This window comes from Halyomorpha halys, unplaced genomic scaffold (assembly GCF_000696795.3).
Source record: "Halyomorpha halys isolate HHAL.00 unplaced genomic scaffold, Hhal_1.1 Scaffold353.1, whole genome shotgun sequence".
In the NCBI taxonomy this organism is placed as follows: Eukaryota; Metazoa; Arthropoda; class Insecta; order Hemiptera; family Pentatomidae; genus Halyomorpha; species Halyomorpha halys.
The window spans coordinates 633,215-657,973 of record NW_027105574.1 but is presented as its reverse complement, the minus strand read 5'-3'; the positions used below and the strand labels follow the sequence as shown (position 1 = coordinate 657,973).

Below are 24,759 nucleotides of genomic sequence, written 5' to 3'. Positions count from 1 at the left end.
AATCCTACACATAAATATTGTAGCATAATCTACTTAAGTTTCTCGTATAGCATTTGATAGGAGTGTTTACCATAGACTTTCAGGATCATGGAATCTACATTCAATTGCCATAAACGATTTTTTAATCATTCAAATAATTAAAAAATATTCTTTGTATTGTCCAATTCGGTCAAAAAAAAAAATATCAAAAATAAATTTTGCTCGTTTAAATTATTCACTTTGTTCTTTCTCGTTATTACGTTTTATACATACCCCCTTTTTTAATTTTTGTGTTTCCTTGACTTATGAACGCCAAATTATATATAATTTTAATTAATTGGTAGTTGAGAATGCAATGAATTAATAACGAACTTCCGATAATGTAAGTTGTAAGTCAAGAGACGATTTAAACCCATTAGACAAAAACCTTATTATGTATTAATGCTGAACGTTCGTTAAACCTTGGCAAATCCGTGGATGCACAAGCTTCTTAAGGTCCTGGGCTCGTTGATAGGTTCTTTGGATTGGTTGGTAAAGGTTGACCTGAATTTGTGGCCAACCCGTCGAGAAGATAAAAAGCATAAGTACTTATAAATTAGACCACACAAAATATTTGACGCGTTTTATATTTGGTTGTTTGTTAATATTGATACTTGGATTAGAATATTATGGAAACTAATTTTATTCTTTTACATATGTGATATTTTGCACATTTGAATTATTTAAAAAAAAATTAATAGTAATAACGAAAAATATAAACTAGCATTGTGTGAACTATTTACAACAATTATTTATAAAAATACTCTTTACCTTAACCTTATTTTCGGCGAAAATTTGAATGAGTCAAATTCCAATGCTCTTTCTAATCCAGAATCAAAACAGAACACTTTTTTTTCTCTTTAGACTATAAATAACGAAAGATGTTACATTTTCTTCCGTTCTCCGTATTCTTTCATTATATTTATTTCTTCATGTACATGAGCAATATCAGATTTTTAATAAGTTTTCTTATCATTTTTTTATAATTCTTACTTCTACAATATTATATTTTATCTTATATTCAAGAATCAACTACTATCTACTTAATTTATTGTTATGTAAATTTCCAAGTTTGTTTATTATTATTTTGCTCTGAATTAAGGTCTCATTTTGTTTTCAGCCCTGAAATTCAGGTCGAAAAGTCGGCACAAATAAATAAGTTTTACTACTTTATGTATCTTTACAAACCGCACTCTCGACCATCTTCTCATATCACTCTACGGTCAACTATTAAGACTTCTTATAAATAACATACATATTTATAAACTTGGACTGTACTATCAAGGTATGATAAAAGTACCTGATATTATTTATTACACACCGAATTTTATTTTTATTTGCCCATAGATATTTTTGACTGTATAAATTTTTTCAGTCAACTCTCATCGGATCTCCCGAAAGTCCGAGATTTATTTAACTGTAGTAAGTGACGTGATTTTTAAATGTGATTGATTCAAGTCTTAAACCACGCTACACACTGTTTCAGAAGAAGGTTGAGAGAAGATAGATTGAATATAAATATCATCGTCATCAACAATCTGTGTAGGAAGACATTTTGTACTTAACTGTGTCTGAAAAACATTGACTGCACTCGGGAATTATAAAACTTAAGGGGGGAATTCATTTAGAAAGTACTCGTGTAATTTGGCTGTTCAATTTTTTGAACTTTACAACACAACTTTACATAATAATACATCTAGTAAATTTGATGTGAGATCATAATGGTATGATGCAGGCATATAGAGAATCTTGACAGCATTCTAAAAACATTTTTACACTAGAAGGTCTCGAGGCCATCTTTTCAGGAGCTTCGGAGGACTGTCAAGAATGAAGGTTAGAAACTGGTGGGTCTGAGTGGTTAGGGAGTTTATAATGGAAGGATTGATATTTGATGGGATTTATTGGGCCGTTTAATTTTTTTAAATAGATTTCTGTTGTTTTTCCAAACTATGATGTTTATTATCGATTAAATGTTCCTATATCAACAAAAACCCAAAACTGAATTCTATCCCATTTTAATGAATATATTTTAATTTTATGGGTTTGAACCGTCCTTTTAAAATTATATATACATGCTGTTTTTTTAAATGGTTTCGAAATACATAGAAACCTATTGATTAAAATTGGAAATCATAAAATTTTTAATTTCTTCTGGGTATAGGTAGTTTTAGGTTACATAACCTACGAATTAAATGAAATGTAAATTACAGATATCCGCTAGAATAAAATCAATGGAACCTATCATTTTGACGAAAACCAAACACTGGGCGTGATTTTGATAAATAGTGCTCCATGATTGCTAGCCTTTTAGTTCCAGGCACAAAAGGTCTTACACATGGGGCAATACCTTCTGCTAATTTTATCCCTCGGCACACTTGTTAAACGTAAGTTTGCTTGAATTATTATTGTTTATTTACTAAGGCTTTCTTTAAGTACATCGGTTTAATTTATATTGAACGATTTGTTAAAGTTTACTTGCAATATAAACAAAGGTGCTATCAGAATAGGTATTCTGCTAGATTAAATTTTTTATCAATGTCAATATTGCTAAGAAATTAGTAAAGTTTAATAATATTTAACTTGTTTTAAATAACGTTTGCTGTTGTTAAAAAAAGTTTAATAGTTACTGTACTACCCAAATCCCTTTTTTTGTTCCTAATTATTAATAACATATTTTTTTCATGCAATTGAATTTCTAAGCTTTTATTCCCCACTGGATACATTATTTAAAGAGGCTATTGATTTTAAAACATTAAATAATACACGACTCAATATTTATACCGCTTCAGTGTTTTTCTTGAATAAAACGTAGAATAAATATATTTTGTTTAAAGTGCGAATTAAAAAAAAAAATCAGTAATATAAACAAATTATTAATAGTAGCCCGACCGGCATAATGTTTAGTCAAATTATTGGGTAAAGTATAAGCATATTCTGGGCAGAGTGACAAGTAACGAATTGATATCACAAAGCCTCTAGGTACTTCCAAAAGATAAATTTTTCTTCTCAAAAACTTCTAAGTACCATAAAAATCGCTTTGATTATTCATTTTAAATTTTATAAAAAACAATCCGTTTATTTCAGAAGTAAACATCACTAGCACTTATAGTTTTAATTAATAATTTACTAACGCTTTACTGAGAGTTTGAAGATCTTTGAGGTATTCTACATTGGGGATGTTTAATTAAAAATATAAAGGCTCATTTATTATTGTCTCTATAGATATTTCCATTCAGCCTCACGAAATATTGATTTTATATATAACCTAAGTTGGATACTATAATGGATCCTCATTAAATTAAAGCAAACAGTATACATGTCTATATTCAATTGCTAAACTTTTTCAATATAATTTTTAAACAAAATTAAATTAACTGTAAGACTACTAAAATCTAGATTTGAAACACAATTCAGTAATTTGAACAGAAACTGTATGTTACATATGTAGTAGCCAATTATGATGGCAAGTGATTGTTGAATTGCATAGCATAAATTGCGAGGATTCTGAACATGTCACAGTGTGATTATGGAATTAATGTCGAGACACACTGTTTACAAACTTTGTTATCTCGTAAAATAAATCAAAGAAAACATATAAAATACAAAAAACTGTGTATTTGTAAATTGTACACTTGTTTCAGTTTTATTTTGTTTTCTTGTATTATGTGCTGAGGGATTAGTTCAGTTAAGGAGAATAATAACCTCTGAGTATATACGACTAGTATTGATATATATAGTATCAATATTCATATTAATTATACATAATTCTATAATTGAAAATTAAATCAAGTTAATATAGATACATATTTTACTAAAGTATAAAGCGACGTAAACTTTTGTAAGCTTTATGTAATATAATTAAGAAAAAAAATAACGAACAATATTTTCAAAATGATAAATAGTTTGTTTACTGTTTAAGTTATTTTGGCCGCACCCAACATCTTCTTTTCATTAATTACTCACGACCGATCAACGATCTTCCAATATTGAAAAATATATATTCGAAAATAAGAATACAAAACAAAACATGAGCCCCTCCATAAAATATTTTGACTATTTTTAAGAAACATACTTTATATGAGTTAGATCGTATATTATATTTTTATTGTCATTTTTAATATCATTAAAACACAAAACAAAACGAAATGGATAGTTTGTGAGAAATGGAGTAAGTTCTTGAGGGTAGAATATAAATAATAAGACAATGGTACACTTTGATATCCTCTTATTGATTGAGTTGTATTATAATAGTTCATGGCTACAGCATTGAAAATAGTTAGGATTGCCTCTTGCACGAACCTATAGCCCTCCTCCCCCCCCCCACTATCAACTTTAAAAAAAACAACTTACAAACTGTCGGATCAACCATGTAACGCCAATCAAGGCCAATCTAGTAATAAAGAAATGAAAAAAAAAATATCGAGTTGTACTAATATTGTGCACCATATGCTATCAGTTTCTTTTTTTTTTTTTGTTTTATATTTATCGATTTATTCATATTTTGTGTCTCATTCTACTACCTATTATTAATATTTCTTGATTTGTACTCTATCAATTCTATTTTATTTAATTTTCTATTGTATCTATTTACTTTAAACACTTCTAATTATTTAATTATATTTAACAATATGAGTCGCTAGGGATATCTCTTGCATGATACCATACCATCCACTTTGTCAAGTTTAAAAATATTAATTGTTAGAATACCCTCGAATTTGCCATTTTCCTGAACATGTTTGGAAAAATGACCTTTTTAAAACATTTGTTAACAAAACATTATATGATATCCTTGTATTGTAATATCCTCTTGGAAAATTATTTTATCACAATTTTCGCTATATGAAGTAGGTTCTTAAATCTTTCAACTTTCCGTTTTCAAATTATTGGAGAAGCCCCAATCCTTAACATCGTCACTGGGCTGATGGACCGTTAATATTCACTCAGACATTAGAAAATAAAAAATAATAATAGAAAAAAATTGCCATTCAGAAAAGATGTAATAAATTAACTTGAAATAAAACATTGAAAATTACCTATTAATACTTTATTCTAACTTATCAATTCATTCAAACTTAAATTTTCATTAGGTCGATGATTTTCTTATTCTGAAGAGTATGGATTTTTCGACAAAATTAAATTTTCACAGATAAAGGACACAAAATCTAAATATAGATTATGAATGACTGATGAAAATTTACATAGTATTCATAGAAATTATAGGAACGTAAATTGACGCGTTTTTTAAAAATTTTATTTCAGAACATCTTTATAGTTTAATTTTAGTAATTTTATTATATTTATTTATTTTAATAACTTAAACTGAAGATATATTTTATTTAATTAATAAATAGGGTTTATAATTTAATTTTGTCGGCCAGATCTAAAGATGCTTTCAAAGCACCCCTTCTGTATTGCTAATTATTATTTTTCTACTGCTATGCAATTAAAATCATAAAAGCTAAAGTTTGTATGGAAATCTCTGTCAGTAACAATAAAATAAAGCAGATAACCTGAAAGTCGATTTAGCTATTCTGATAAAAACTAATTCCACCAATCACATCACCTTTCAAAGCCCAATAATGACCCCATAAATTGTATAATAAATTGGGATAAGATTAAGGCAATATGATAAACTCCAGACCAAAATGTTTTTTTTTTTCAATTACATAATTAATTCATTTTGATCTAGACAAAAACTCATTTCCAGTGAGCGAAATTTATTTTACATTCGACAGCTAACTTTAAAACTCATTGACATGAAGTTCAAATGTAGATTTCTTTACAAAAATAATTCACATTTCCGGTATAAAATGGATTTTGATATGGAACTCCTCATATATAAGTATAGTGATAAATATTATTAATATTCAGTTAATTCAAAATGGAAGGTATTGCATTAGATTTGTCTCATTATTTAGATATAGTCAAAATTTACCTTATTATTTTTTTCTTTATACTTATTTTCTTCAATACAGCCGTTAGTTATTACCTTTATTATTGTTAGTTTGCTGGGGAGGATGTAATCTAGAACGCAGCACGCTTAGCAGGTTGAAGGATGACATCTTCTGCAGCTACGACCCCTATCTGCGTCCGGTCAGGCATCAAAACAATAAAACCTTGGTCACTCTTACACTGTATCCAAGACATATAGATTTTGTAAGTTCCATTTTTCCCAAGTCTATGTATATATGTAAAAAACTTAATAGATTTTATGTTAATGATTAGGAAGAAGAAAGGAGTTCACTTTATGTTGATACATGGATCTATATGGTAAGATATTACTTCAATATTATTTTTTCTCAATGAAGGCTTATGTATGAAGATTAATATTTCTTTCAGACATGGATGGATACTAATCTTGCTTGGAATCCTAAAGATTATGATAATATTGATTACATACACGTACCTCCGAATATGCTATGGGTTCCTGATCTAACCGTGTATAACAAGTAAGTAATCCATTTTTTATTGCGCATGTAATATATGTGAAATCAAGATTGATGTCTTAAAAATAAATACCGGAATTGAAAAATAGAGGGGTCATACCAGTATTTTAACAGATACTTTCTATTGAAATCGATTTACACTTTCAAGACTATTATATGGTTATAAAAACATAGTTTATTGAAAACAAAAAATTGTTTTCATCTGAATAAACAGATTAAACTAATAAAGAAATATGCTATATGTGCACAGAGTCTATGCAGACTTGGGAAAAAGTAATAAAAATAATAATTAAAATGACTTTCAAATTACTGTTATTTAATTAGAATACAGTAGTAATACAGAAGTACAATTACAATTACAAGTAATTATAATCGTGATTACAAATACTTAACACCAAAACGTAAATTTGTTTTAAAATGGTTCCTAAATATGAAAATAATATCCAGTTCAAGATTGCGCACTGGTGTATAGATTTCTTAACATATTATGGTTTCTTAATACTCTTACGGGGTCAGCGGTAGCAGCGTGGTAACGCGCCAGTCTACCAACCCACAGGTTGTAAAAACGAATCCCGGTCCCACCCGGGTTTTTTTAAAGTACAAATTAATGTAAAATTCATATACAACCTCCCCCCGGGCATTTGTGAGGCCTGTAAGCCAATGAATGGCACTTACAAAAAAATTGGCGTGGGAATGACGGACCCACCCTTCGAAAAATCACGTCAAGAAACGCGCGATGTAATAATAAATACACCTCGCGAGGACTTGACCTCCATAGTCTGTTGTCCACATAATAATAATAATAAAATATTTGTATGTTTCCAAAGATAATGAAAAATATGTATATAAACGATTGTATGATCGCAAATAAAATCGATTATATATATATATATTGCTTGCATTACATATCGGTTCATTTTAACTTTTAAGATATCTGCTCGTAAGAAATATTTTCGATTAAACTGAATTCACATATGAGTTAAGTTACATGTAATTAATTAATTGAGAATTACAATAACAATGACCGTAATTTTATGGAGTAATTGCAATTATTTAAGTAATGCATGGATCAATTGTAATTGAGTCTTGCAATTACTTCAATGTATTCTTCAAAACCACCAATTTTTTATATTTTGGACTAGCTAGCTTATTTATTTTATTAATTCTACAATTATCATTTATTTTCGTTGTTGACTCTTTTTTTTCATTCTTTAATTGTATAAGTATTATTATTATATTTATTTATATAATTATAACGTATTCATAATTCGTTTTAATTATTCACAATTGTTTCACAGTTATGTTTTGTTATGTTTTAAATAGTTAGGGGTGTACATAATTCCTATTAGATCATATCTAGCGAACTGTAAAAGGGTCGGTAAAAATATGAATGAAAATGGAATACTTATTGTGGTAAGTACCATACTTTCTTATATCCTTCATATAAATTTTATCCCATTCCCTTCACTCTCCAGCTAACGCCTTTGACAAATCCTTCATTAAGGGTTCTACATTCTTATGGAACTTTATTGTATATAGTGAATATAGTAGAGATGAATGGATTGGGAACTGAGTTTAAAACGGTGAATCAGGGATAAAAGGAAAAGAATTGACAATCTACATGAAGCTTTTACGGAAATTAAAAACAAGAGGTAAAAGGCCCCAAGAAAAAATAACATGATATAAAAATGCAGCTGGAAAAAAAAAATTGAATAATTATGACAAATACTTCCTGAAGTAATATATATGAAAATATATAATTTTAATAATGTGACAGAGGTAAAGAGGAAAAGGTTTGAAAATGGCCAATGAAAAGGACTGAACAATTGGAAAGATGTGGATAATATATATATGTATACAACAGAACTGTAACAAATTAAATTTAAAAAAATATTATTACAGTTTTATTTTAAATAATGTAGTCCTTAGGATTTTTTATCGATTAATGTATAATAATTAAAAATGAATCCTATTAAAAAAATAAACTACCCTAGTAAAGTTTTTATCACAACAATAAAAAATAGTCATTATGATAGAACTATATGTGCCACTATAGCTACATCATAAATATTTATATTTTATTATAAAAATTTATATCTCATATCATATCTTCTACGTTATTTCAGATTCTATTTTTCTGATTTTGTTTTGTTCTATTTATCAATATTCAATATTATTTTTTCAGACTTGATTTAGACCTTGACACAGAATCTCATCCTGCGGTTGTGGGTTCTAATGGAAGGGTGTACATTGTAGTAATGTCAGACTTCACTGCTTACTGTACAATGGATCTAACCAACTGGCCTAATGATGAACACACATGCACTGCATTGCTTGGATCCAGATCTTACAGTGGCACTTTTCTTGACTTTCTCTTTAATGATCGAATGGTAAATGAGAATCTTCTTAACAATACAAATTATATATATATGTATATTGTCATTGTCTATATATACATGTGTATTATCATATTGGTCATTGATAAATGAAATGAGATGACATTAAATTTTAACAAACAGCTATGGTGCTGACACATAAGGCATTATGCAGAGGAACAAGGTAAGATGGAGTGTTGTGAGAAATATATCAGTCTCTTTGTTCCAATAAACACAATAACAGAAGGATCTTTTTTGAGTCACTATCATATAGCATGGCCATGAATAATGGAGCTGTTATCAATGAGAATACAGAACTACAAGATCTTCTTAACAAAAGATGGCAGTGACAAGCATGCAGTTTCTGGTGTAACATATGTTCCTATTTGAATAAATTTAATATTTGTTTGATATGTTCGTTGATCATAATATAATCATTATAAACAAATTTTGTATTGTTGTTTATTTTTTTAATGGGGTACATTTTTAAATTATTAACTATCAACCAAAATGATCGAGGGAAAACTTATATAAATTACATAATTATATATAAATTATATGATTATATATAAATGAAAATATAATTATATATAAATAATGTTTGTTAACAGTGTTTCGGCCTTTTTACCTTTGCCTATTTTCATATCATCATTTTTTATATTAACTTTTTGCCCTAGTCGCTTTATTGAAAAATTAACTTTATGTGTAATATTATTATTACAACATATAATTGTAGATGAAAATTCCCAAGAAAAAATTAATTATAGACTAATACTTCCATGAAGTAGTGTTTATGAAAAAAAATATTTTTAATAAAGTGACTGGGATGAAAAAGTAGAAACAAGTTTGAAAATGGCCAAACGTAAAATGCCGAAGCTTTACCATAATGTTGAAAAGTACATAAGAATGTAAAAAATAAATAAAATGTATTCTTATAAAATTTTATTTTTGTACAAAGTGGTTTTAATATAAGGCAATCCACAGCGAAGGTGATGTTTGCCAATGCATATTTACTGACCTCTCGGGAACATTCCTTATATCACCATATGCATACTAAAATATATAAGCTGATTTCATAGCAATAGTCGATATTAATAAACATACATAAATAAATTAAAATTGAGAGAGTGACATAATTAATAATGGATTTTTTTTTTTGATTGGCAGGTGTTCAAATAAAAAAAAAAAAGCAATCAAGGCAATTCGCACACTGTTCCTTTAAACCAATTCTTCCTATCTGGTCCGCGAGAGCCTTGAAAATTGGCCGTGGGTGGATCCAGCGACTTTATTTTTGAGGACTTATTGTTAAAATTGTTTATCTTTTCTAATTTTTGAGAGGTTTCCTTTCCTAATGTTTGATATTGAAGGGTTTAAACTGTTATGACCACTATAAAATTGCCTTAAAATGTACTTTTAAGGAACCTAATTTTCAGATATGTTTTGGTAGGGGACTCAACATTTGTCTCTTAAAGGGGTTGGGCGGATACGGATTGGGAAACACTGATTTAAACTTTATTATCAATACGTATTTCTATTTATTATATACTTTTAAGTAAAAATCCCTACTATTTAAAACTACAAACACGTAAATAAATAAATCCAAATAACCTACTATATTGTAAAGATATTTTCGCCTTAACATATATTATCTATAATAGCCTTAAGGCAATCTGTAAATATTAATAAATAAAAACATAAAAGATTTACCTTTAAAAATTACGAAAATATTCAATTAATTTTAAAAGTTTTTCTTTTCTTTTTAACCGTGAAATAAGTCAACAAAATGCTGTTCGGTAAATAAATAAATAGGTAAAGATTTATAATTTATTATATAGTATTTTGTAATCCCTATTATGAAAAAAATAAGTATTAGTATTATTAACACACTAATTTCTACACTTGTACCATGACCTAATACTATTAGCTTTCATTATGAAACTGGGCCCAGTTATCTGTCATAAAACCTATTTCCCCATGTAAACATAGGCTAAGACGATACATATAGGATTACTAGACCAAATAAATCAGTATACTAGTCGACATTGAGTGCGTTATTTCTGGTCCCACGTTTTCCCTTTTTTTTTTTTTAGTTCTCTCGAACGACCTACCGTAACACACACACACACACACACACACACACACACACACATATATTGGTGTATTACTTTTTAAAATTCATTTTGAACACTTAATGAGAAATTTCAAGTTATTTTAAAATAATTTAGTGATTAGTTTAATGGTTTCTGTAAATTCTCATAGGCTGTTGGAACGAAGAATTATTATGCAAATAGGATGTGGCTGCTTAAAAGTGTAAATGCTACAAGAAAAGTGACGGAACTTGGTAAAAAAAATGGAACAGGCTACCTTGTGACGGTGCAATATCAATTCAAAGTGAAACGTCATGCCACTTTTATAATGGCTACTGTCTTCGTCCCAGTTCTACGTAAGTTATTTTTTATAATAAAGAAAAAATTTTAACTTTAAGCAGTTTGATTTTAGTGCCATATATAATAAGAAAATTTCATAAAATTAAGAAGTTTTATTTAAAGTAGACGTTTGGAGCATCTTGGAGGCTACAATAGATATTGCTTTTATTAATTTACCTATGTTGCCACTTAGAGACATACATTTCTGACCCTATTCTAACCACGGTGGGGGTAAAGTTTTCATTTCATGGGACCGCCACACAAATGAAAGTCAACCCACCAGGCTGGATTCGAACCAGCACCGCTGCAATCACAAGCCAGTCTTAGTTGGCACTTTAACTCGCTCGGTTACGAACGGACCAAATTACAGATAATTAACAATTAAACATTTGTTTTTTTGATCCAATATTACAGCCTGAACGGCCTCTACGTTCTACTGGCACAGTGCTCGAAGATTCCTCAGATGCTTAATTACGCTTCGGTAGACTTTGTATTATTCCAGCACATGAATCAAAATATGTGCGTCGTTGAGTCCAATGCGTTTGTGTAGTCAATTCAAGCCATAGATAAACTTAGTTGTTTTTTAGCTACTTGAGTAGATAAAAATGAATATGCTACCAATAACTCCTTGCAGCGTGTAGCTCCTATTTTACATACTAATTACTCTAATGGTACGAGATCGTTACTTATTAAATGATAATTCATTTATTTGATGCTAATAGTTCGTACGTTGTATTCAGACAGGTTATAGGTCTGAAGTCTTTATGTTCAAGATTCAGTCCTACTTCCTTTGATATCATACAGGTTATCCCCTCAACAAAACTATAAGAATGTTAGCTGATCCTTGTATACTCAATTGGCAGAGATTCGCCTGTTTTCCATGGAGAATTGTTTAGTGAGTTATTTAAGTCAATAAGCTTGTATTTTGTCTCTTCCAGGATATTTCCAACTATGCATCTCTTTAGTAGCGGCATCAAGGTTGTTGTTTCAAGTGCATCCTTAATATTTGCATTTAATGATAGCATTTGTATCATGATATGCTGGTCGCTCCCATAATTCTTTCAAAAATAATACCAAGCTACATACCGAAGGTAGTTTCACATTCAGATTTTCCCCTTCTCCGCTAAGCTGTTTATAAAACTTACGTTGATCTGTTTCATAAATCTTGTTATTTTCTCTATCGTATTATGTTTGCTTTAACTACTTACTATCTTTCTTTTTCTATTTACAAGCCTTATTAGGATCTCGGACATAGTTTGTTATTATTCTGATTTGCCTTCGTAGTTCAGATAATTTACATTCCAACCTTCTTTTCCAAAAGGGTAGACTATTAAACTTCTACCTACGCCCCTTTTCCAAATATCTTTCTCTTTTATCTTTAAAGCCAGGTGTTACCAGTTTTGGCAGAAATGTAGGTCTAGTACTTAAAATCATATATGGTTTCATGAACTCAGCATGTTTTTCAATAACCTTCCTCATAGCTTTGACTATTTTCCAACTTTGTGTCATGTATAGTATATGAGGCAGCAAGGCCTCTCTTTCATAGAAATACCATTCCATTTCATAGTTTGAACATATAATGCATTTTCTAAGTTTGCTTCCGTAATTCAGTTTCCTGATTTATTTCTTCATGAAGAGTACTTTTATCTGCATGTGCCGATTCATGAGCTGTCTCTGGTCATAATCTCTCACTTGTTACACCCAGAGTTCCATCTGATTCTCTGGTAATTCGCTCTCTAGCATCATCTTTGATTGTTTGATGGTCTTCAGGATTAATGTTTTGCCCTTCATAATTACTCTTATTTGTTCTGCTAACCTTTGGGCTGTTACGTTAATTTCTGGATATATTTCCAACTAGTCGCTATGGATCATTCTAAGTTTTCCTGCTCTGTTTTGTTCCACATTTGTAGGAAAGTAATAAGCTACAGCTTTATTCATTTCTGGTCTCCATTTTATCCTGATAGCAGCTACTCTTGGTCTCTGTTGCTGATCACGAGTGAGAAGAATACTCCCTTCCAAGCGCCAGTTCAGCGCATTGGCTCTTGGATGCAGTCTTGAAGTTCTTTGTGACAGGACGCCAATCGCTCCACTGGTTCTGAAGGAGGCTGTGAATATTCTCTTTTGGTGCAATTATTATTATATTATTTAATTCTTCAGTAAAAAAATAATTAAAAACAGGAGAAATATCTAGACCAATTAAATAAAAAATGCAACTCTTCTATGTTATTAGGATAATATATTGATATCACATTTAAGTAGCACCTCTGGAAAGTATAGAGTGTTCAAATAAAACTGAATGCTCATGTGACTTCCAAGCCAATTCTGTTAAGGCATTTGTTATTAAATTTTAATAAATGTGTATATTTCATCATAATCTATTACTATATATATATTTTTTTAATTTGCAGTACTAACTTTAATGGTTCTACTACCACTGTTACTTCCTTTTTCAAGTGAGCGATGCTACAATACACTTGCATTGGCTGCTGTTGGCCATGTAGCATATCTTCAGTACCTTGGTTCAGTTCTCCCACATAATGCTGACAACACAATACTAATGGGTAAAAATTTTGATTTTCAAAAATACTATTCCTAATATGATAAAACCATAATTAATGTGTTAACTAGTAAATAAGAAATTCACTCAATGAGGTATTGACTATGAACAATTAGTGATAATAAAATGAAACAATAAATTAACTTTCTTTCATATTACCAATATCATTCATAACTAAACAAATTAATTTAACATCTACTTTGAATGCCTTAACAAAAACAAATGCTTATAAGTGAATCATAAAACTATTATCTTTTCTTTTTTTAAGTGGCTTACATTCGTGATTCGCTTGTAATGGCAGTGTTTGCATTGATTTTGTGTATATGGGTTGATAAGTTGGCCAGTACTGTGGACATACCAATTTGGTTAAGCAATATTCTAATAAACTTGCAGACAACAAAATATACAAGGATGTTATTCATGTCACAGGTAAATATCCTATATGTAAATTCAAACATATATATGCATATATTATGGGTGTGTGAGTGTATTTATATAAATAGACGCACACACACATATACATACATAAACAAATAATGATTATCTCCTTTGTCTGCTGTTATCAGCAGGATATAGTGAAATTTATTACAGTCAAGAAGAAGAGAAAGAGGTTGAGAGATGAGTATAGGCATGCTTTATACTTAGTCCAGTAATAAAGCTGATTTAATTCCAATTGTTATTTACCAAATCAACCTGCCTTAAAGCAAATCCACAAAGTGGACGCTTTATATGGAAATAACATCATGAAATAGTTGGGACTCCAATTATTATTTTTTTAAATTAAAATATTCAATCACTGTAGAGAGAACTTAATAACTTGTTAGTATGATAATAGCAAATAAGTTCAGAGAAACTTTTGTTCAGTCCCTAACTTTACTAACATTTTTGTTTAAACTTAATCCTCCGATTTTTCTATGTTTACTAGTGAAGTATGGTAAGAAAATTATTTCTTTGCCTTGATCAAGAATAAATTATAAGTATGTTCCTATTTATTTTTTCATTATTTGTGGATATATTTTGTTTTTTCTAATTATGAATATTTCAAAGAAAATCTCTTGAACTTTACTTACTTGCGTTTCAGTAGTTCACTAAAATTAAAGTTATTTTAAAATGTTTTTCTAATTAAAAATGTAAAAGTATAAGTAAATCAACACTTGCTTAAATGAGAGAAAAGGATTTGATGCAGAAGTTCCTCATACACTGTATTTTTATTGCTAAGGTCAATAGTTAGCGACACTAATTGTTAAACACATCATGTCGTTTTTTAAAATTATTATTCACACCAAACAACATGAGAGAAATCATACTAATGTTATTTTTTATTGATTTAATTCTATCAATTGCAGGAATTAATAACATGAACAGATATTATTAATCAAAATTTGATGATTCTGTCAATTCCTATAGTTCTTTTATAATTATTTTTAAGTCAAACTATGTCTCCAAAGTATCTTGAAAGGAGTATGTTTACTATGTAATTGGAATAATAAATGGTGAAATTGTTTTCCAGCATGAAAATTAAAAAAACAAAAATCATGCAAAATAATTTTCTTACATAATCTAGCACAAAACTTAACAATAAATAAGAGATAATAACAATAGTGTTCAGAAACATACTGATGGATCAAAGGAAATGTAAAGAGTATGAATAATAAGTCAAGTAGAAAATATACTTTTCTAATTAATATTCAGTATTTCGTAGTACCATTGTATCTAAAATCTAACTAATAGATTTAAAATTTATTGAATATCAAAGTAATGGTTATTGTCTTTTTACAGAATAATTCCAAACAAAAAAGTGAAGAGGATGTTAATCTAGTAAATCCTGATGTCCTGTGTTCTTCAAAAGACTGGCCAATGTTATTACTTTTAATTCAAAGATCAATATTTATTATTTATTTAGTCATTTATACTATTATGTTAATAGTTTGTTTTTAACTTGGCACTTAAACATCTATAGGTGTAAAAGTATGATTTTGATTGAAAATAAAACTGAAGAATACATAATAATTCATGGTAACAACAGTGTACACTTACTTTCAAAAGCTATTCTTATAAAAATAAAATTGAGAACTAGAAGTAAATGTATTCAATTAATGAAGCCTGATTTATTGCTGGATCAATTTTTTGAAAAATTAATTAGCTTATGATACAATCTTTGTTATTTTATATTATTTATTCTAATGTTAGAAGTACATATTAGGTACAATAACAGGAGGTAAGTATCGTAAAAAAAGTATATTAAATTACAAGGATAATTTATAGCTTAAACAGACTTTCTATCCAAGATTTTTATAATTTCTTCATAGTTAAAAAGTAAAATGCAATTTTTTTTTTGCTTATAGTTGTAAGAAATATTTTACGAGTTATAACTGTATGTATACATAGAACATAACCAAATAAATTAATTTTAAATGAAAATTAATGAAATAACTCATTATAATATATCAGAATTTGAAGTTTTGGTTATGAACAGAAAAAAGGGAAATTTAACTAAATAGACCAGGAAAAAACTAATAAAACTGATCAAATTAATGTATTTGTTAATATGAATGTATAAATATTGTATACACAGACAACAGGTGAAAGAACTCCTTGTACATGAATGCCAAAATGTATCATCACGTTAAGTATACATAAATTCTTATCTATTCCATAAATAGGTATTAACTAATGATATTATTTTACAAGAATCAGAAGTCCATTTCAGCTCAAAATTAATAGGTCTTGACAAGACCTAAGGTGGGTCTTAACGTAGAGGTATAGTAAGATTAGGGTATTCCAAAGATTAGGTCCATTTTTTACTTTGGTCTATACCTCTAAAAACCTTACTACTTCTAAGTATGTCATAATTTATCTGAACTGAAAAGGAGTTCACCTTTAGTTAACATCCCATACAATGTATTATTCATATTTTAAACCCATTATAGAAATAAATGAACTGATCAAATGACATTTACACAAGAACAGCCATTATTTTTAATGGAAAACATCAACTGAAAAAACAAGATATTTTAATAATTTATTAATAAATTAGGATAAAATTTGAAATATTTAATTTTACAATTTAAAAAATAAATAAATACACACACTCACATTCACACAATATATATACTATCAAAATCACAGTAAATAAAAATAAATTATATCACTAGTGGATGGGGATACAGATATCATAGATCTAGCATCATAAAAATGACATAAAAAATTAATAAAATTTGATTAAGAATAGCTTATGTACAGAAAGCTAAGAAAGGAAAATTTTAAGAAATAATCTTTGAGAACACCTAACATTAAATTAAAATAAATGAAAAATGACATCAGAAATACTGGTTACATCTTCTTCAAAACTTCATCAACCTCTTTTGATATTTCCACCAACTTCCTCCACTGCTGAAGTGATAAAGAAATACCTAAAAATAATTAATTAATACAAATATACAGTAATGACATAAATTTTCAAGTATTTATTTATTAGTTTCATTTTATTTTATTTATGAATCAGAAAGTAAATAAATAATTAAGGGTAGTTGTAATCTTGAGACAGTAATAAAGATGTAGTGAAGATGGTAGTGGCAATTAAAAAGCCTCCAGAGAAAATTAAAATGATATTATTAATAAAAATACTTAATAATATAATAAAAGTATTTAATATTTCTGGCTATGATTTTACTTATAACCAGCTTATTTTGTAACAGATCTACACTTAATTAACATACAAATATAAAAGTTAAAGTCTTATTTTATATTATTATATGTTTTATAATATTAAAGTTTCCCTTAAAGTGGAAAACTTGTAATCCAGTAGGGGCTGATATGAAAATCTTTAGTAATTCATGATTCTATGTTATTTAGCAGTTTGAAAGCCATATTTAAACAGTTTTAGCAAAGACAAATTATACTTGTTTTTAAAGGAAATTTTATATAATTTACATTGCAGCAATTTATTATTACCTAGTTTAAATTTAACTTGAATTTCCAGCTGTTTAGTGAGGAATCAGACCATAATTCATATAAATTGTTTTGTTGCTTTCGAGATAAACCATCACCTCTTTAACAAAACAAATTATGCCAAAATCCTAACTCCACACAACACTTTTTGGCTAATTAGGAGCAAAATATAGAACAATTCCAAAATAAATCCTGATTTAATTCATACAAAATTAACCTTAATAGATGCAGAAGTTTTTCGGTTCAGAAGTGGGCGAACCTAAGCCCAACAGGGGACTATGAAAATATTCACAAGTAAAGTGAGATTTAATAATAAATATGTTTTCTATTGCTACAACAATAAGGACCCTTACAATAGACTTAGTTAAACCAAACCATATTTCCTTAAGAGAAATTTTATCTTTTTTACAAGAGCAATTGAACTTAATTATCTTGAATAATTTCTAAGAGACTGCTCCCTATTCAGGAAAAAAACATGATTTGCTTAGAAAAAACGCATATTATTAATTTTCTCGTTTAATGAAGAGAATCAGATTGTGGTCTATATCAGTGGTAGGACAACACCCTCCCATGACTTGGGCCAAAGGAGCGTACCCTCTGGTAATAAGGTTGATTAAAAGTGCAATTCGGTGAGCTTTCATAGTGCATTTACCTGTTAAACTCTTTAAATAACATTCTAACATTAAAACAATAGGTAAAGTAAACAATTCAACTGTTTTAACAGGTTCTGTACACGTTCACAATTTTGATTAGATTTTTGTTGGTTCATATTTATTAACATATTGTTAATTGTCTAAATGTTTTCTATTTCTATTTTAGCACACATAACTCTGGAATTTCTAATGTAGACCAGGCAACATTGAGTTTACAAACTAATTAAATATCCAGAAGCTGGAAATGGTTTTAATATCTTCTTCACATGTAAGGTTAGTCGACTATTTCATCTGGTGTATTGGTAAAGGATGCTCCTTTGCAATTATAGTATATTGGGGAACATTTCATACCCTATTAATATTAGCTGACACTATTATTCATCAGCTCCAGTATGGCTAGTTCAATTGTTGATGGTAAAGGGAGAAGCCCAGGCTTAGTACCCTTTCAACTCCAATTAGCAGAATCCATCAAATGACTATTCCACAACATAATTTTTAGGAAAACCCTCATTGTATGCAATCGGATGGCTTCTTCAGTTGGAGGAAGATTAACCAAATATTCAGTAACAGGGATTTGGAGAACAGTTTAAATTGTATTTTATTTAGAGGAAGATTGAGAAAACAATCTGCCATACAATACAGAGCAGCAATTACTTTTTCACAAGCAGTATATTAATATACTATTGATCTAAGAAGTGAAGTACAGTAACAGAATAAGAGATAATCCAGACCTAACAAAATAGGTAAGCCCATCAAAGACTATCTGATTCTACACATTTTCTCATCAAGGAACCTTTTCAGAGTCAGATTATGTGAAATATAAAAATGTGTAAAAAGATAATGTAAAATGTGAAAAATACCCGACGCAAAAGTCAATATGTAAAAAAGATCTTGGTGAAGTTTCAGATGCTCATAATGCATATTTAATCTTTAAATCACATTTATGAGGTCTAGAATAACTATTTTTCACAAAATAGTATCCTAAAATCTGTGCAGAATCTTGTTTGGGTTCTAGAAAGAACTTGACACTAAGAGCAGAAGATGTAAATTAGGTAATTTACATGGTTTAATCGTAATTTATTAGACCACTTCAAACATCCTTACTATCAAGTTTAGAAAGTAAATTAATGGAAACAAAACGCAAACATACCATAACAATATGACAAAACTAATATTTCAAGGCCCTTATTTAAAAAAGAATTACCTTTACGCCCTGGCTTCATTTCTCCATCTGAATCATAATATTCTCGTAAATCGATCATTACTTTCCCTTTAAACTCTCTGACTTTAAGAAATCGTTTCTTATCAAGTGGCCAGGATGGTTCTTTATCTTCATCACCCTTTGATCCTCCACTAGTTTTGGCTTTTTTTGGCTTATCCTGAAAAAGGTACATACAAATACATAATAATTACCAAACTAATTTTTAAAAAACTTTAATTGTACTTTATTCATCTGCTTTGATAGTCCATATTACTTTCACATTCAAATTTATAATAAAAATTCATGCTTATAAATTATTTATACAAATTTCAGATTACATAAAACAAAAGGAAGTTCAAATAGTTTGTTTGCTTGGGTTTAACATCCTTATGCCCTCCAACAAGGACAGGAAGGAAAGGAAAAAGATTGGATGAAAAAGAACATGTGATCGTACAGGTAACCAACCTATTCTAGCCAGAGTTAGAAGGTTGATATTTATTCGAAGGGTCTGCCACAAAATGAATTTCAACATACCCAGGCAGAAATTCAAACTGGTGCGACTTCTAACTTGAGAATTCTTAGCTGACACCTTGATAGGCTTCGTCCATGACTCCCTTAATACATGGTGTTCAAGTATTAAGAGCATAGAGGGTGTTTAATCATGAGCGCAGTCCGTGGAGGCTGTGAGAAAAACTGCATTGTAACCTTTTATTATCAGTTCAATCTTTGGTTCCGTATATTACAATTTTTACGAAGTTGTTTTGTGTTTTATATTTCTGTTTCAGATGTCTGTTTTCTTAGTTTACAGGGAGTTTCATGAGGGAATATTAGTAAAGGGAGGTTAGTTCACCAAAAACGTAGATCAGTTCCACCAATCTCACATTACTATCTGCATCCATTGCCTAGATATGGTTTCAGGAAAACCATGTATTTTTACATAAAAATCCATTTCTCTAGTGTAAATGAAGATTTAAATAATGAAAACAATAATACATAACTGCATAAAAATAACAAATGGGTGTATACTTTTAAAGCAATAGAAATTACTAAATAAGCAGTTGTTTTAGTAATTGATATCACTTGATTTTTTTTAATGACCCCATTGTTATTACCACCATCACTCCTTAAAAAAAATATATAATAACTAAAAAGTAAAGTATTTGGACAAACAATAAAAACCATTCCAAACTAATAACACTGCATTTTCAGTATTCACCCAGTTTAGAAAAATTTTGAGGCAAAAACATAGGCACGAGATAGCAAAACTAGAACAAAAATAATATTAGGTATTCCTATTGCTATATATATTTATATCTAATTTTTTTTAATTTCCCAAACTCAATATCTCTTCTGAATCAAACTAACTTTGCCAAGTTATACATATACTAGGAATGCTGATAAAATTAAATACCTTTTTATAAAATCCCTAAGATCATACCTAGAAAATTCATTATGTGATATCCTACCAAGTATTTCCAGAAATTATTCATGTTTACTTGGCTTTGGTTACTACTATCACCGCTTGCTACTCCCCCAACAGATCTTTTTCAGTACAGGTCAGAGCCTAATTTTCCATAAATAAAAATCAGTAACCAAAGATAGATAAACATATTCAAGAAGAAAAGCTTAAATATTGATAGAAAATGAAATGATGAATATAATTGGAAGAAAATGAAACTCAATAGAAATGAGTGAATGTAGATGAGAAATATGAGAAGGGACTTCAAGAAATAAATTTTAAATTTACAAAGCATTTCTTATTCCACATCAGCCACATTTCTGAGATGTCTGATGTTCAACTTACTATACTGTTATAACTCCAAACAACCAAAAATAAATTTTAAAAATAGGTAGCTATGGTTTCCACGGTACAAATTAATCAGTACATTACATGAGAATTTTAAAATGATGATAAGAAGTTAATAAGTGATTTTAGCAGAGAAATAAGTGTATAAATGTTTTCTCTCCAGTAAGAGAATTTTAAATGACCTAATCAGTAATATTTCAGGTGAAGCTACATAGATATTATTTCAAGTATAAATGAATTATGAATAAATCACCAAATAACTTGGGTACTATCTTGGCAGATAGAAGCAATCCTTTTCTCTTAGATTAGTACAAGTCCCATTTATGTGATTCCTCTTTACTTTACAAATGGATGATTTCTTAAAAAATAGAAGTTAAAATTTAATCAAATTGTTTATATAGTATCTAAAAAAATATATATATATTTTTGCAAGTAGTTGTGAATTTTGTCCCTCGCATATGAATAAAAATATGAAAGAATATTATCCAATGGCAACTTAAAGTAATTAAATTTTAAATCAAAAAGAATGGTTTTGGTGAACTTAAACAAACTAATAACTAAATTATTCAAGTTTCAAATTAAATTAAATGTCACATCGAACCACATTTCATCTTGTTCAAAATAAAATAAATTAATAAACATACTATAATTGGATGATTCCTCTAAAACAGTTTTATATAAAAGAAAAAAATAATTGAAGTTGGTAACCTTTCTATCATAAATTAACAATCTATTTCCAGAATACACAAATTTCTTTATATAAATCTAAAAATATAAACTATTAACTAAATAAGACACCTCAGCTAAATATAATACTGATAATTATAATACTCAAAACAATAATTCAAGATAATAATTAAAAGAACATAATAAACAAAATCAAAAACACATGATGCATGAAGGGTGCAATGAAAAGTAAATAAAACTGGACATTGATTTTAAACTATTAATATATTTTTTTTATTATAAGATAATAAATATTTGAAACAACTAAGGATGTTAGATCAGCAGGAAAATTTAGTTAGGAATTCTTATTGAAATATTTTCATAATAGAAATAAAAAAGAAATAGTTGTACTAAACAGAAGTAAGTATAAGAATCATTACAGTTCATGAAAAGGACACCTAATAAAAATATAATCTATTTAATAAAAACCTTTATATCATCCTCTTCTGAACCTGAAGATGAGTCTGCCTTTTTTTTTTTAGATGCCATTGTATTTAGCTATAAAAACAAAGAAATTGATAAGAAACAGGTCTCAAGAATAAATTCTGCCACTTCACAAAAGATACTAACACTTTGCAAAATGTGAAGTGGATATGTCAATAACAATGCAAGGAACTAAACAGTTTGTTACTTCAGAACCCCAAGACTAGCTCAACAGATCAATCCCAGCAGTACTGGGGCAAGGGCTCCCCGGGATAAAAAGCATCAAACTGTGTACAAAGAAGTATAAAAACAGAAACCTCCTTTTACATCCCGTAAATATTATTACTTAAGTGCATTAAAGCTCCTACCATTAGTAATAAAATAAAAATCGCATCTTTGCAGTCCTTTTACAGCGTATATCACAATATACACAAAATAATTTCTTTAAAATTTGTGGTTCCCAACCCGAAGTCCACTAGAGGCTTAGCAGCTGACACAGTAGCACATATTGTGTGAGAATTCATGGTTAGAAATATCAAATTGTTTACAATTTCTGAAACTTTAGAGTTAGTCGAGAGATTTTGACAGACAAATGAACTATAAAAATGCTTTGATACACTTATTTCTGGAGTATCCTCTTTTGCTCCGAGTGAAGGATTGAGTTGCTCACATCATGATTTAATTTCAAGCTTAATAGTCCGCCATTACACAGAAGCGAGGGGTGAAGGGAGATGTCATTCCTTTCCTCAATAATTTGAAAACCTGAAAAGTTGGAAAATTTAAGATTTAAGAACCAACTCCAAAATTGTGATAAAAAATTATTCATAGTAGTTCTTTATACTCAACAGTTCTTATAAATGCCATTTAGAGAGGTCAGTTTTCCAAAGAAGGAAACAAAAAAAAATTTTATCATAACTCCCCAGACCACCAGCATTATGGAAAATCCGGTCAAAATTGTCGGCAAACTTTAGATTTTGCTTCCTCTTCCCCTAATAAGTTGTATTCATGGCCCGATTACATAGTTCCATTGCAATATGCAAAACTGGATTTTAAGTAGAGGCACCAATAGGCCCCAGAATGTTTGCCATCCATCTAAGAATATTAATCTTAATATATCAAGATATTGGGTGTATTAAGTAAATAAAAACAAGAATATTTTTTATTTAATTATACTATTCTCATCTCTGTATAAAATATTCGTTAAAAAAATCATCTTCAATAATACTTTTTTTTTGTAGTCCTGAAACCCTTAATTATAGTTAAAACCGCCTTTAACGAAATCAGTTGCGATTAAGACTTCTCCTTTGTGAACTCGGGGTGTTCTTTGTATGGGCAAGCATTTTACAAATAAAGGTTATAGTACGCTACATTCAGGAATGAATGCATACTTTTTTTTTAAATGGTACTGGTAAATTAACAAATTATTTGAGTTTTATATTGGAAAATCTTTCATTACCGCGCTTGATATTATCTGGGTATTCCCCAATTTTGTGCTATTTCAGTTATAGAGCTTTAAGTATTATCGACCATCGGAATGTGAATGATTTTATTTTTATCAGCTTCTGATCACTAATTTTTATTTACATATAAAATATATAATGCTTGTTTCGTCATTCCCTATCCGTGCCACAAAGCTAGAATGAGACTTTACAAGTCTGTAGTGCCAGTTTCTTTTGTAGTAAATATAAAAAAAATGTTTTCAATCTTTTCAACACCATCTCAAGTATTGGTATAAGATATAATTTGAATTTTAGATCGAACGAACAAACCACTATAACACTGTTTACCTCTGTCAGACGGTTTTCGGTCACTCCCTAGTACGATCATAAAATTTCTCCAATAAATCTCAGGAAGGAAATTTTAGGGCTAAAATGTAATCAGAACACACGAGAAGGAAGCAGAAAACTTGTGTTCTTCTTCGTTTCCTTCTTTAACCTCTTCAGTTGGTTCCAGGGTTTGAAAGAAAATAAAAAATGTGTGAGTATTTTTATTAGTTGTGACTTCATAGTACTCAACAAAAGCAATATTGATAAGTCTTAAATATTGTATATCTTCTGTAGTATACTGCTCTGATAACGCTAAAGGGACTTCTGGGCTTTTGGGTATAAGAAATGCAGTAGGGGTGCACCGTGTAGAAGTGAGGAGTATTACAGTAGTTTGGGTTTGATTGATGGCC

General features: G+C 29.0%; 2 protein-coding genes across 3 annotated transcripts; one reads left to right on the top strand and one right to left on the bottom strand.

The window, feature by feature from the left end:
• Positions 1 to 2,267: 2,267 nt before the first annotated feature.
• Positions 2,268 to 16,184, top strand: LOC106681631 (neuronal acetylcholine receptor subunit alpha-5). Its single transcript, XM_014422058.2, has 9 exons — positions 2,268 to 2,402; positions 6,023 to 6,174; positions 6,244 to 6,288; positions 6,358 to 6,467; positions 8,650 to 8,854; positions 11,099 to 11,282; positions 13,674 to 13,826; positions 14,091 to 14,251; positions 15,602 to 16,184. Exons 1-9 carry the CDS (start codon positions 2,354 to 2,356, stop codon positions 15,758 to 15,760), a joined length of 1,218 nt encoding a protein of 405 aa, XP_014277544.1. The 5' UTR covers positions 2,268 to 2,353; the 3' UTR covers positions 15,761 to 16,184.
• Positions 16,185 to 16,339: 155 nt separating this feature from the next.
• On the bottom strand, positions 16,340 to 23,271 carry LOC106681630 (RNA polymerase II transcriptional coactivator). Of its 2 annotated transcripts, none has more exons than XM_067052188.1 (4): positions 22,952 to 23,271; positions 22,590 to 22,658; positions 19,631 to 19,805; positions 16,340 to 17,235 (listed from the first exon to the last, which is right to left on the bottom strand). In XM_067052188.1, the coding sequence occupies exons 1-4, from the start codon at positions 22,952 to 22,954 to the stop codon at positions 17,156 to 17,158; spliced, it is 327 nt and encodes a 108-aa protein (XP_066908289.1). In that variant the 5' UTR covers positions 22,955 to 23,271; the 3' UTR covers positions 16,340 to 17,155. The 2 variants fall into 2 exon arrangements, with proteins under 2 accessions (XP_066908289.1, XP_014277543.1); XM_014422057.2 differs by lacking the exon at positions 22,952 to 23,271 and adding an exon at positions 22,731 to 22,888.
• Between the last annotated feature and the right edge of the window lie 1,488 nt (positions 23,272 to 24,759).